General features: G+C 30.4%; 2 protein-coding genes across 2 annotated transcripts; both read left to right on the forward strand.

Annotated features, from left to right (window-relative positions):
• The first annotated feature begins 224 nt into the window (after nucleotides 1–224).
• On the forward strand, nucleotides 225–2,474 carry LOC123884565 (homeobox-leucine zipper protein HAT1-like). Its single transcript, XM_045933680.1, has 3 exons — nucleotides 225–657; nucleotides 1,029–1,108; nucleotides 2,008–2,474. Exons 1-3 carry the CDS (start codon nucleotides 346–348, stop codon nucleotides 2,279–2,281), a joined length of 666 nt encoding a protein of 221 aa, XP_045789636.1. The 5' UTR covers nucleotides 225–345; the 3' UTR covers nucleotides 2,282–2,474.
• A 10,022-nt stretch (nucleotides 2,475–12,496) lies between these two features.
• On the forward strand, nucleotides 12,497–12,901 carry LOC123886052 (zinc finger CCCH domain-containing protein 4-like). The gene has a single exon (XM_045935390.1). It carries the CDS (start codon nucleotides 12,497–12,499, stop codon nucleotides 12,899–12,901), a length of 405 nt encoding a protein of 134 aa, XP_045791346.1.
• Nucleotides 12,902–14,267: the final 1,366 nt, after the last annotated feature.

Here is a 14,267-nt window from a genome sequence, read left to right on the forward strand (position 1 = left end):
TAGTATGTCATTAAGAAAGTTTTGGTTTCCTAAAAGGAGTCAGAATTCTAACGCATGCTTTTACTCCTTTTCCCCTCATTTTTTATTATTGCATTTAATGTACAAGTCATCATTATTAATTATTATTATAATTATTTCTACATGCACAACTTCTTTTTTTCATGATAAATACAAGAATCCAATAATAACTGATTGAAATTTATTCACAAAGAATAAGACCAAAACCCCATTAATAATAATTTCCAATATTATTAAATTCACCTCCTTCATAAACCCCCCACTTTCCCCTTTGACTAATTCACAAAAACTTCAACTCATTTTTTTTCTCTCTCTCATTTTTCCACCATGAGTGATTATCACAAATCTTTCACGTTGGATCTTAATCTTGGACTTGGATTAGGATCTTATGTGCAAAATAATGTGAACAATTCATTGGCTAGTTCAAAAGATGAATTAACCATTGGTTTGAATCATGATGATAAGGCAAATGAATTGAGTTTGAAGAGAGTGCATGAAGAACAAGAACACACAATTGAAGAAGAGATTGCTATTGACACCACCAATGATAGTAACGGGTGTACAAAGAAATTGAGGCTTACTAAGGAGCAATCAACCATGCTTGAGGATGCTTTCAAGCTTCATAACACCATTAACACCGTAATATATTATTCTTTTATTTATTTTTTTCTTTCATATATTTGTTTTTGACACACATTTTTACAATATCTTTAAAATTGTTTTTTGTTTAATTATTTATTTTTTAAAAAAATTTCACGACAAATATCCGACTCACTAAACCGCCTAATCTGATTCATGAGTCAGTTCTGACATCAAGTGATCAGTTTTAGTTTTGATTAATTATTAATTTATGTTAGCTAATTTTATATGATGGTTTATAATTCATCATGTTTTTTTATTAATTACTGTTTTATATCATTAGTTATGTTTTCATGTTTATGAGAAATTTAAGGGAATTGATTTATTTTTTTTTTGTTTCTTTTTTTTTTTGGTTTCGGTTTCACATGCAGGCTCAAAAACGGGCACTTGCTGAGAAATTAAATTTAAAGCAAAGACAGGTTGAAGTTTGGTTCCAGAACAGAAGAGCAAGGTATATTGTTTTCAATTTTCAATCTTTTATGATTTTTTATTCATGGGTTTTTTTAATTTTGGTTTGATCTTAATCTAACAATTGTCTTCATCAAGTTTTCACTTTTGATCACTTAGGTTCCATTATTCTTCTTTTTGATTTTTTTGATTGATGTGTTCCATAATTTTAATTATCATGTCTACCCCCTGATTTCATTGATAAAATTGTCTTTTCAAAAAAGAATTTTATGGGTAAATTGTCCAATTTATTTTTTGTTGACCAAAAAGAAGGATTTTTTCTTTGGTTTAGAAAAGAGAAGGGATTTAAACAGGGGCATTATGGTAAAAGAAAATTTGACCCCTTTGTCTCATAATAACTATCATTTATGTAAAATAAAAAGTGTCTTCTTCAAAGGAGTTTCACTTTCAAATTTTCAATGTAATTTTAATTGATATTTTTCTCCAATTATATTTAATTAATATTATACTATGTTATTATTTTTTCACTTTGATCTTATGATCATGAAAATATATCAATTTTTTTTTTATCAAAAAATATATCTATTATATAAGAACAATTTAATAAAATCGTGATTTCTTAGTTTGTTCAAAATGGTCAAATGTGATAGTTTAATACGGTCAATAGTTTCAAAAGGATCTTATAAAATGAGACAAATAATTATGTAATTTTTTTTTGCGTACGTAAATTTTATATTTTTTTGTTGGATTGGATTGTGGAGCACTGAAATTTTTGAGACTTAAAAATTGAATATTTTTCAACCTTATTTTTTGTTGACTTTTGACTAAACTTTCTAAATAATATTCATTAATTAGAATTGACTTTTCATGATTAATTAAAATTGACTTTTCATGACTAAGCTTTTTTTATTTTTCTTTTTCCTTCTTTTGACTGATATTTAGGACTAAGCTGAAACAAACAGAGGTAAACTACATGTTCTTGAAGAAATGTCATGATAAACTAAGTGAGGAAAATCTTATCTTAAAGAAAGAATTAGAAGAGTTGCGTGCATTAAAAGTTGGACCATCAAATATTAATCAATCAACCAAAGCTGCAAATTGGACCATTTGTTCATCATGCAAGAAAATATGGAAGCAAAATGAAGGACACAACAATGAAGATGATGAAGAAAATATGGTTAGAAAGAGTAGCTATAGCACCATAGAGATAGAATAGAAGCTATAAGGATATATAATTAATTGATTGATTAATTAATTAATTAATTAAATTGGAATATTATTATTAGTATCATCAATTATCAAACATTAGTCCGTACATCAAATTATGATGTATAGGACTGCTATAGGTTAGCTAAAGATATTTAGATTATATTATTAATGGGTACAATTTTTTTATTTTGTTTTATGGTTTGTGAATTGTCTTGTAAATGTATATAAATAAATTAATAAGATAAAATGCAATTTTAGTCAAAATGGTACGGACATGAGTACGTGTGTTTGTTTGATGGTTGAACTTTGAAATGTGGGAAGATGAGACAAATTATATGATGTGTGGTATGAGAGTATTGTTTGAAACTAGACTTTTGTTTTAGGCAAGTTTGAAACTAGAGTTAAGAATCTATGATGTGTGGTATGAGTATTTGGCTATTTGCGTTCATTTTTTTCTTTATGCCGATTGGTTTAGTAGTTAAAAATTTCACCTTTTAAAATAAATGGATAAAGTATTTAAAGTTTGAACTTTAACTCCTCCTGTATATATAATCCGATGTTTCTGCCATATTAGCTAAGCTGACGAAGACTTATTCAATTTTATATTTTAAAATGATATCAGTTCTATTTGCTAAATGTATTTTTAAAATTTACGATAAATTTAACAAAAGTAGAATGAACAATAATGATATTATAAAAACTACATAGTATAACTTTTGTAAAATTACGATATCTCACTTTAATTTTAGCAAATCTATGATACCAAACATGTAGTAATTCATTATTATTTTACACTTAACACATTTTTTATTTGACGAATCTTCAATTCTTGTGTTTTTCCAATGAATGTCAATATGGTGAATTTTTTTCTTCTCAATCAATCAAATTTTTTCATACACAAAAGACATAATTGAATCTTTGATCATTTGTTTACAAAAATTAAATTTCTTATCGCTTGGATTCATAGGGAGACCTAGCCCTCGTGAGGGTTTAAAAATTAGAGAAATGCAAATATGCCTCAATTTTTTCCCACTAGTTTAAGAACTCAAAAGTTTGAACTAGGGGCGACAATTGAGTCTATTAATCAACCACCCATCACCGTCTATGATATGAGCTATCAGAATTAGATGATTATTCCCGTGAGATACGACATATCCTGATGGTGGTTGTGAGCTCTAAGCAACAGTAGAAAAAGGTACATGTAATAAAAATGTTAGCATTCCAACGCTCAAGTCGGTAACAACTAAAAATAAGTGTGTGTATGAATTAGGTGAAATGTGTATACCTTGAAAGTGAGTGCATATGCATATATGTAGAGGATATGCATAACAACATTGTTGGTTCCATGAGTGAGATTGAGAATAGTACTTTCCATGTAGGTCATTATCTTGTATGTGCAGTATAACGTAAGGAACAATGTGTTTTCAATTGGATATGAAAGAGCCATGTTGCGCTTAAAGTATATTGAGCCTCTATATATGTATTTTGGACTTTAGTCCAGTCCGAAACACTCTACATAATAAAATCATTAATCGGTTGAATTCAATCCATCGACTTAAAAGTATAGATGAATTCGATCCCTCTAACCATTAATTTTAAAAATTCAACGAACTATTCTTTTGCTTTTGGATGAAATCCAATAAATAATTTAAACTCATTTGTAGCACATTTTTTTAAAAATTAAAATAGATATAATCCTTTTAATGATAAAATAGAGAATTATATCATTTTCATATTTTTCTTATTATAAAAAAATTATGTTGAAAACGTATTTAGAAAATATCAGATTTTTTTACAAGAAAAAAAAAAGGAATTGTTTTAAAGGAACCATAATTATTTTAGAAAAATAGACTTAAAATTATAATAATTTAAATATTAACTTAAATTCAAAATAATATTTATAATAATTTTTATTAATTTAAAATATTAGATTTAATCGTACCGCCAACGAAGCTCCTCCAATCATCGTTGCGGGTCACCAGAGTGCCACCGTGCTCCGTCACGAGGACTGCATATGAATTTGGAATTATTTAATACATTTATAAATATAAATTTATTTAAATAAACAATAATTTTCTTAAAAGGTAATTATATTTTTATTAAAAAACAATTTATGCCAATTTTTATTTTGTTTTGCTTTTTTAAAAAACTTTTTTCCATTTTTTTAAATCGTTTTGCTTGTTAATTTTGTTTATAACATGTAACATGATTTTATAAATGTATTGGTTGCTTTGTGATATATATATTGGATCGATATTCATCCATTAAAATATAATATATAATATATGGATGGATTTGATGATTTTTATGTTTAATAGGTGAATTGAATTATTTTAAAGAAATTTCAATATTTTTGTTAATGAGTTATTTTGATCCATTTATTATCTTCTAAATTCATCCATTTTATCACTTTTTTTTTATAAGCAAATTATTGAATTATAAGGAGTATAAGGTGTACTCAACCCTTACAATTCGGTGAACCTCCATTATATACTATGTAGCAATAACTCCTCTAAACATTGTGTTGTTTCGAGCACGCCATAAACTCCACGTGGTAGCTAACCAAATTAGATGGCGGCCTTTAGCATTTTTATTATTCTTCAGCAAAGCCCCAAAATTGTTTAGATTATCCATTTCTATTATCCATTTTATCACATCAAATTTGAACCCTGGACTAGGGTCTTCATATGCACTGCTTAGATTAATTGTGGTGGTAGAAAATACCCTCTCTATGCTGCTTAATTTGTAGTTTTGTAACCTTAAAACCTTTTTCAGCTTAATTAAATGTATTTTATTTTAGGTCAAATAATTTAGGTTAGAAATTTCATCTTAAATGTAAATAAATGAAGAGTCTTGGACTTGAACCGTGGCTCATGCATATAAAATGTGTTGTTGCTATCAACTGAACTAAGCTCACAGAGACAATTAAATATATCATTTATCTCCTGCTAATAATTTAATTTTTGGATATATGATGATATAGTTTTGTTATCTTCAAATTTTTACTTAACTACTGATACCATTTTATTTGATGGCTTATATATACATTGATGTATTTTTAATAATTAAAATATTTATAATATATAATAATATAATGTTGTACTCGCTAATCGAAATTCATAAACTGAAGTGATCATATTTGATCACTTTTCACCATCATCATTACTAACTTATTACAATTGTTTATCTTCTACATAATAAAATCTTAATTCTTTGGCCATATTTCTACATGACATTTATAGAATTCCTTCAAAAAATAAAATAAAATTATAGAATACTTGTGCAAAATAAACTTTGCAATAATTAGAGGTTAACAACCTCCGCAAAAAATATGTACAAAATAAAAACCTCTGCAAAAGTATTTCACTATCTACCGCAAATGGGAAACAAAACCGCTGCTTATTGTTGTGTTTTTTTGTTGTTGATAAACGAAATGATAATTTTGATAAGTTATGAAAAATTCACACATAAAGTAAAAGGATCGAAATTCGAACTCCAATCATAACATTTAACCTAATTTTTTTGTCAGTTGAACTATAATTCATGTATGAATGGTAAAAATAAAAGAGAAGTTGGACATAGAAAGAATATCATTATCATGTTATCAACTATTACATCTTATGACCGTCACTTAGTTTTATATATTAAAATCAAACAATTAAGATTTACAAGTCAATTGTAGTTGGAATTTGGAAGATGAGAATCCTACAAGATTTACAACTAGTTAAACCAACAACAAGTGAACAAACATCAACACTTCTTCAATTGACTGCTTTTAATTGGGTCAATAACCACCGACCCACAAAACAATTGGTCACAAATCATATTGGGCCACCCATTGTCACAAGAACATAGTAAGACACATTCATAGCATCTTCCTAGTAATTGCTCACATTTCTAATCTTGAGAAATCATTAGGAAGAATATTTAGAAAATTAACCGGAAAATCTTGATAGAGTGTTTTAGGGGTTAACCCAAATTAGATTTTACAGAAATGTAGTCAATGCTAAATGCACTAATCAATTGCAGGAATCACATTGAAAGCAACCTTTTAATTTAAATTAATTTGAATCACACATATCAATTGGACAAGGTCTTTCGATTATATAATTTTAATTTACCATGGTTGAATAGGATGAATATAAGAAAGTAAACAAACAGATAAAATTTAGTTTGACTCGATTCAATCGAACCCCGATTCAAATGGAGATATAGTAGATATCAGAATGTAATTAATGTTGTAGGGTTCTGATTGTTGAAAACAGACACATACAATAGGCTCAATTTGAGCCTATCTCATAGCGCGCACGCACACACACCTTAAGTGGGCAATAAAGTGGGAAAAAAATTGTGGGGTATTGGCACCGCTGTGGCGAGCATTCCAGACACGCCAGGACTTTTTGTTTTTCCTGGCACAACCGGGACAACCCAGGCACGACCATGGCGAGGATTCAGACTATTGATCTTTGCCTCTTCTCACAACCCAGGCACGATTCAATGCATGCACGTTTTTATGTGGTAAGTACCCCTTGTACTTCAACCCGACTTTGTGAGTAAAGTACACTTTGTACTTTCGTCCATTGAAATAAATATTTTCATTGTTAAAAACAAAAAAAAAAAATACAGATAATAATATTTTAGTTAATTTTTTTTTCTTACTTAAATATTTTTCTTAATTTAAGTAAAATTATTCAATTGATCAATCATTTTAAATCAAAGGAAGTATATTCAATAAATCTAAAAAATAAAACGTTGCGTTGTATATGAGACTGGAGGAAGCATCTACTTGACTTTTTTCCCTATGATAGGTCAAATTCTCCTCTATTTCTATGTTTCCTTTTTTTAGAGAGAAAACAGAAGTAGCTAGGTAACTACTAGCCACACTGTAGTAACAGAATTAGAATTTAGACTATTCATCCCAGGTTGTCTCTCTATAAATGTTCCATACAAATTCTACAATGTTCTTTATGTTAGAGTAAATTCTTATACATATATGAAACACAAACCATCATTCATTCAATCAATACTTTCTCAGCAAACAAGTGTTTTCAATTTCAATTCTTATGAAAAAAAACTCTGATTTGAATTCAATGCATGCACGTTGTTACATCAGTGAAAAAAAAACACACAATTAATTCTCCTTGCATGCATTACCTTCTCTTCAATTAGTGTCAGCTTTTTCATGTTTGGTCCTTTTATCAAAAAGCACGTTTTGATGTTCCATTGATTAACCAAATAAGTTGGTTTCAGATAATTAATGAAAAGGATGGTTCTGCATGGTTTGTTAGCTAGGCTCTTTCATCAGCTATGCTAATGACCCTCACGTACAGAATGTTGCTCTTTGGCTCCATTAACATGTCATATAGGAGTATATTCTTTTCATTGACCAATTATTATCGAATAATTTTGATACATTAACTTTTGTTGATCAATTTGTCTTTAATTTATATTTAAAACTGGGTAGAGTAGGGATTCAAATCCTCTCATGCCCCTCCTCTCCAGTTTTATGTTATGTGTAGATCTGAACAGTCCATCAATAATATTACAGTGTTAACCGCTAATATTTAATAAAAATCAAAGGTTGAGATCAAACGGTGCCATTGATAAGTGGCTAGAGAGGTTCCAATTCCATATAGTAGTAGTAGTAGTAGTAGTAGTAGTAGTAGTAGTAGTAGTAGTAGTAAAAGGTTGCGTTAAGGATTTTACGATTTCGACTATTTCGTATGATGTGTCACATATTGCGGTCGTCGCAGTGTGAATTAATCACAAAATTGCACATCTTACTAAAATTATTTGTACTATCATATAATGTATAGTAACTTAATTTCTAATTGTTTCTTCATGGATTCATAATTGTAATTCATATTTTTAAAGAATTTGTGTCTTCTAAAATATAAATTAATCAATAATAAATGCATCTCGCGGCCGCAACGGAGTTTATCACGGCATAACGGTGTTTTGTCGCTGCCGATTTCGTTATTTTAAATCACTCTATTAAAACGGAAGAAAACGGTAACGAACACTATCGATACTCTTTTGTCGCGGCTGTCCATTTTTAAAAACCTTATTTTTTTATTAAAAAAAACCTTATTTCTATATATAACAAAGATAAAATAAAGTTAAATTATTTTTGTGTAAGGTAAGTTGTTTTTCTAAATCATCATGGTGAACTTCTGAAAATAAACTGAAAACAACTTATGAACATGGCATATCATGTTTTTGTAAGGTTTACCAAACTCGTAGGTGCTTATGTCTTATGTCGGTCAATAAGTTTAAATAAGTTAATTCAAATAGTCCTATGTCTCAATGAGTTTGAATTCAACTTCAAAAATAAATGGAGTGTTTTGTCTCTACAAATAATTCTTCTATGAAAGTTAAAAAATGTCTATTGGTCAAGTTGAATTGAAGTCAATTAATGAGTTTGGTAAAAATTTCTGACCAAAATTGTGATGTATCAAGGTCTCTTTATCTTCATATCCGAGGTACCATATTTAATGTCTCACTATTCCTTTAATAACTCACTATTTTTCTCAACTCAACCCCTTATATCCTTTTCACTAATATCATCACCAATTCCTTCTCCTTTGTCTCCACTCACTACATGATCTTCCCCTTTCTCATTGTTTCCATCTCAATCTCTTTTTTGCCTTATTTGTTTTGTGCTATTTCTATACTTCTATTTTATCTTTTTTTGCTTGCTATTTTTGAATCAAGTTTGGTACAATGAAATTATCCAAGTTAATATTGATAATTATGTTGTTCCTTTTGTTCTCTTCTTATGTTGGTTCCAACATGATTATTAGAAAATCTTTGCTTGTTAGCAATTTGTTTGATGGTGCAAAGAAGACCAAGAAGATAAGTGATCAAATATTTCATGTCCACAAGTGCAACACAAAAAGACACAAATTTGGTCCTTATTTGTCATGCTATGAGAAGAACACAAATTCAGATTACAAGAGACTTGTTCCAACAGGTCCAAATCCATTACACAATAGGTAGTTTTTCATATTGGCTTAATTTGTAGGAAGGAAAAAAATTCATAACATGATTTTTTTTTTTATTTTGTTCCTTGAGTTAATGTATTTAATTTATGTCTCTATTTTAATTTTTTTAGAAGAAATGTAATTATACACTTTCTTCTAAATTAAGTAGTTTCTCAATTCAAAATTCTCCCCTTCGTCTCTTCGTAATTAGTTCTCTTTTTTATTATGTGACTTGTTATATTTCATTCATTTACCATGTTGAATAACAAGAAGTTAATTAGTAGTAAGTTACAAGTATATATTTTCTTATAGCAATTACATGCATTAATTTTCATTACAATACGTTTACATGCATATTTGAATTGACCGTGAATTTAGTCGAACCAGGATCACCTGCAGTTGAATTAAACTGCAGGAGTAAAGCAAACTTGTTCTATTTTTATTTAACAAATTAAAATAAATTAAAAAGTAAAAAAGATAATGTGCTACAGCAGGACCCTGCAGTTATTATATGTATGTAACACATAGTTAAGAAAAAACTATTTCTTCCCTATCAAATTATAAGTCGCTTTACAATATTAATGAAACATTTAATATTATTTTTCATATTATGTTTTTAACTATTTATTACTCCACTTGGATTGACATAGTGGTGTTAACATGAGTTCTTGAAGTATGTTAGATTTTCTCAAGGTCTTAGGTTCGATTCACTCTGGTGTCGATTTCGGTGGACTAGTCCATACAGAACAAAAAAAATGCTGGCTTTAAATGGATCCGACAAGTGGGCGGTGGGATTGATCATTCGAATTAGTCGGTCCTAATGCCAGATACCGGGTGTTTTAAAAAATAAAATAAACGAATTGAATGCATGTCGGGGAAGAATTGAATGTGATACCTATGGGATATCTCTGCCATGCATGCACTACTATTAAAATCTAATGGCAAGGGTTTAAACACATACACACATGTTGTCGTTTTGCGTTTGTCCTCTTTTTTTTTTGGTACAATATCTATCTTCCTATTTTTGCATGAACCATTGTGTTTTCCATTCTTGTCTTCAATCTCTTTCAATTGTTGTTGTATATCTCGAGGTTTTATGGATATTTTATATAATTGCAAGTATTGTCGCATCACATTAGGACTAATCTGTATTATTAACTCGAAATTAGTTACATATTAGATTTATTAATTAATTAACTTTTTATAGTATTTTTTTTGTGTAAATTAGATATTTTGTGCCCATAATTATACAGATTAATCTCTTCGGTCATACGTGCATACAATTTACTATCATAAGTAGTATATTCCTTACTACGTACCCCCCAAACTTGCTACTACTAGCAAATGGTCACATTATTGTCAAAAAGTAATAAAAAACAAGCAATCGGGTGTATTAGAAAATTTTGATCCTCAAAATTCTAAAACAATAAAAGTAGGTCATGCTAAACAGTATATCAGGAGCACTTGTTAAACATAAAAAAAAAATAATAATAATAATATTGAAAAGACAACTTTTTACAATTTTAAGATACTGAATACATAAATTTCAAGAAGAAATTTTCATATTAATATGCTTAATTAGTAACCAAAGACACTACAGTAGAAACTCTATAAATTAATAATGTCGGGACCGGAGAAATTTATTAATTTAGAGAGTTATTAATTTATCGATAAATTAATAATTATTAATTTAAAGAGTTTTTAAGTAATTATACTGTACATACCAAATAAAAAGGCAAATTAGTCTATGTCTCTTAGAATTACGTTGCAGCAAATCTTGGAACTCAATGTAAATTAATAAATATTGTATTCATATCCATTGGAAATATAACTTTTGACTTTTGAAGTGTATAGTAAATGTAAACAAGTGGAATGTTCAATGTATTCTTAAGCAAGTTTGACATATATAAATTACATGAATGTGTTAAAAGTATTCAAACCATATCTCACTCACGAGATGACTTCTCATCTAAAAGGTGTTGCAAAATCAACTATGTCAGATCAAATACGTAAGGAGTTGTGCGAGTACAAGAGAGATAATCCTGCAAGCACACAAAGTGTAATATATTTTTTTCAGTTTCTATGAATTATTAATTTATGATTTTCTTGGGACCGAAAATTATAAAGGGATCTCCCAAAAAATTATCATCTTATTATTTTATCGAATTATTCAATTTTTTACACTGGCCCAAGTCGGGACAGGACAAATTTATTATTTTAGAGAGTTTATTAATTTACCGAGTATTAATTTAAAGAGTTTCTACTGTATTTAATATTTTCCATAAAAATATTATACCAAGTTCTGTATTTATTCATGAAACACTAGATCAACAAATCAAGTATAAAGTTAATTCAATAATTTGTTTTTGACTTAATCTGATCAACAAAATCAATCATGTAAGTAACAATCAAGCTAATGTTAAACCGATCCGGATCCTCTGCTGCAAAGATGTCTGCTGCAATTTCTGCTGCAACTACATCAACTGTAGGATCCAACGGACGTTTGTGATTAAAGATGAAAAAATAGCATTAAAAGATGAAAAAAGTAGGACTAAAATGTTGAATAAGTCAATGTTAATTTGAATTTAGATTATTAGTATCTGTTAGTATGTTTCTTTATTTTGTTCCTATTCTCTTGCACACATTTAGGATATGCTGTTAGTGTGTGGATTAGTTTCCTATTTATTAGCTAGGCAGTTGTAGAGCTAAGTCTATAAACTTGGCCTTTAATTATTCAGTGAATAATACGCAGAAACACACTGCATTTTCCCTTCCATTTCAAACTTTTACTTTTCTGTGTTAACATCTGGCATCAGAGCTAGGTGTGTAGTAGTAAAGAGAAGCAGCAGACTTCAATAATGACTACAACCACGGATGGCAACTTCGTGCAACCTGCGATTCCAAAATTGGGTGAGCACTATGACCATTGGGCAATGCTCATGGAGAATTTTTTAAGGTCGAAGGAGTATTGGAATCTCATAGATCCAGGGATTCCTCAACAAGCTGTCGGTGTTCAACTGACAGAAAATGAGAAGAAAACAGTGGATGAGCTCAAGCTGAAAGATTTGAAGGTAAAGAATTACCTCTTTCAAGCAATTGATCGAGCTGTGCTTGAAACAATTTTGAAGAAGGAGACATCGAAGGAGATTTGGGATTCCTTAAAACAAAAATACAAAGGCACTACTAGAGTGAAGCGAGCACAACTTCAGGCCCTACGACGTGATTGAGAGATTTTACAGATGAAGAATGGAGACTCAGTTAACGACTATTTTGCTCAAACTCTCACAATTGCAAATAAGATGCGAATGTACGGTGAACAAATGTCAGAACTTACCGTCATCGAAAAGATTCTTCGCTCAATGACATCCAGGTACGACTATGTAGTGTGTTCTATTGAAGAATCTCATGATTTGGATTCCATGACTGTGGATGAACTCCAAAGTAGCTTGTTGGTACATGAACAACGAATGAATGGCCACAATTCACATGAAGAACAAGTGTTGAAAGTAACTCAAGATGAGGCAAGTACTGGTCGAGGCCGCGGAAGAGGTGGCTTTCGTGGTGGACCTGCTCGAGGAAGAGGAAGAGGAAGAGGCAGAGGAGGTAGACAACTAGTAGACAAAGCAGCAATGGAGTGTTATTAATGTCATGAGTTTGGACATTTCCAGTATGAATGCCCAAAGAAACCATTGGACAACACTGCAAATTATGTCGAGGCAAGTGAAGAAGCAGTGTTACTTATGGCACAACTTTCATCAGATGGAAAATCAAATACACAAGACATGTGGTTCATTGATTCAGGCTGCAGCAACCACATGACAAGTAGAAAGGACTGGTTTTCCTCTATTGATACTTCTTTTTCTGATGAAGTGAAATTAGGGAATAATTATGCTCTAAAGGTTAGTGGGAAGGGTACTGTTAAACTTCTTGTTGGGTTTTTGTATGTTGGCTACATTTTGCAAAAACATATTTTAGCCAAGTGTTGAGACAAATGTGCTGACCCCAAGTGTTGTGACAAATGTTGGTACACTTTGGAACAACACCTGTCTCTGTATCTGCGCGCGTCAGCTAGCTGTTATTATTTTCTACTCAATCTTTTGAAGATCTGTTTGAAGAATTGTTTCAAGGTTTCTTACAGAGGAAGGCGCACGTGTTTAATGTGTTTCATGAGGCAGCCAAACCCTAGTTTTATTTTCCAAAGGAATTATATTTTTGGAAAATATATTTTTGTGTTTCAAAAATATAACTATTGTTTTCAAAAATATATCACTGCTGCCGCAATTCTAGAAGCCCTAATTTTATCTTGAAGCCCAAGTCGTTCTACTACTATAAATACGAAGGCAAGCATATGGTTTCAAGCATCTAAAATCGTGTCTTACAAAGTGTGTGTTTTAGGGATTTTAGAGTGTTAATTGTGAGCCTTTCTTGTGTCTCATTGATGCAAGCTTAGGACCTGAGTTTATTGAGTTGTAAGTGTGAACTTCTCCTAAGCTTTGAAGTACGGAGATTGTTCTATTGTGTTGTGTGGTTTACTCGCAAGCTTTTAAGCAAGAGTGAATCGTAGTTTCTTAGGAGTGTGTCTCCACCTGTTGTGATTGTGAAATTGAATAACAACGCTGTCTATGTTGTTAAGGTGGGAATTGGGACGAGGTCTCATATCTAGGAGTTCCTAGGTAGAAGTGTCATTGGGTAGTGATTAAGTGAGAAGTTGTAAACGGGTGAGTTTAGCTTCGAAGTAATACTGCTGATAGTGGACTTCATTCCTGGATTGGTATCCCCCAGAGTAGGCTTTAGGCTGAACTGGGTTAACAACTCTTGTGTGTTATTTACTTTACTGTTTGTATTGTTTTATGTTATTTGCTCTGTTTATAGACAAGTGTTGGCGCACCGGTAACAACATCTGTCTACAACAGACAAATGTTGATACACCTTGATCAACACCTGTCCACTGTGTGCCAGGAATTTCAATTGGCATCAGAGCAGGCACCCTGTTCTGAATTTTAGGGTGAG

This window comes from Trifolium pratense, linkage group LG5 (assembly GCF_020283565.1).
Source record: "Trifolium pratense cultivar HEN17-A07 linkage group LG5, ARS_RC_1.1, whole genome shotgun sequence".
NCBI classification, from domain to species: domain Eukaryota; kingdom Viridiplantae; phylum Streptophyta; class Magnoliopsida; order Fabales; family Fabaceae; genus Trifolium; species Trifolium pratense.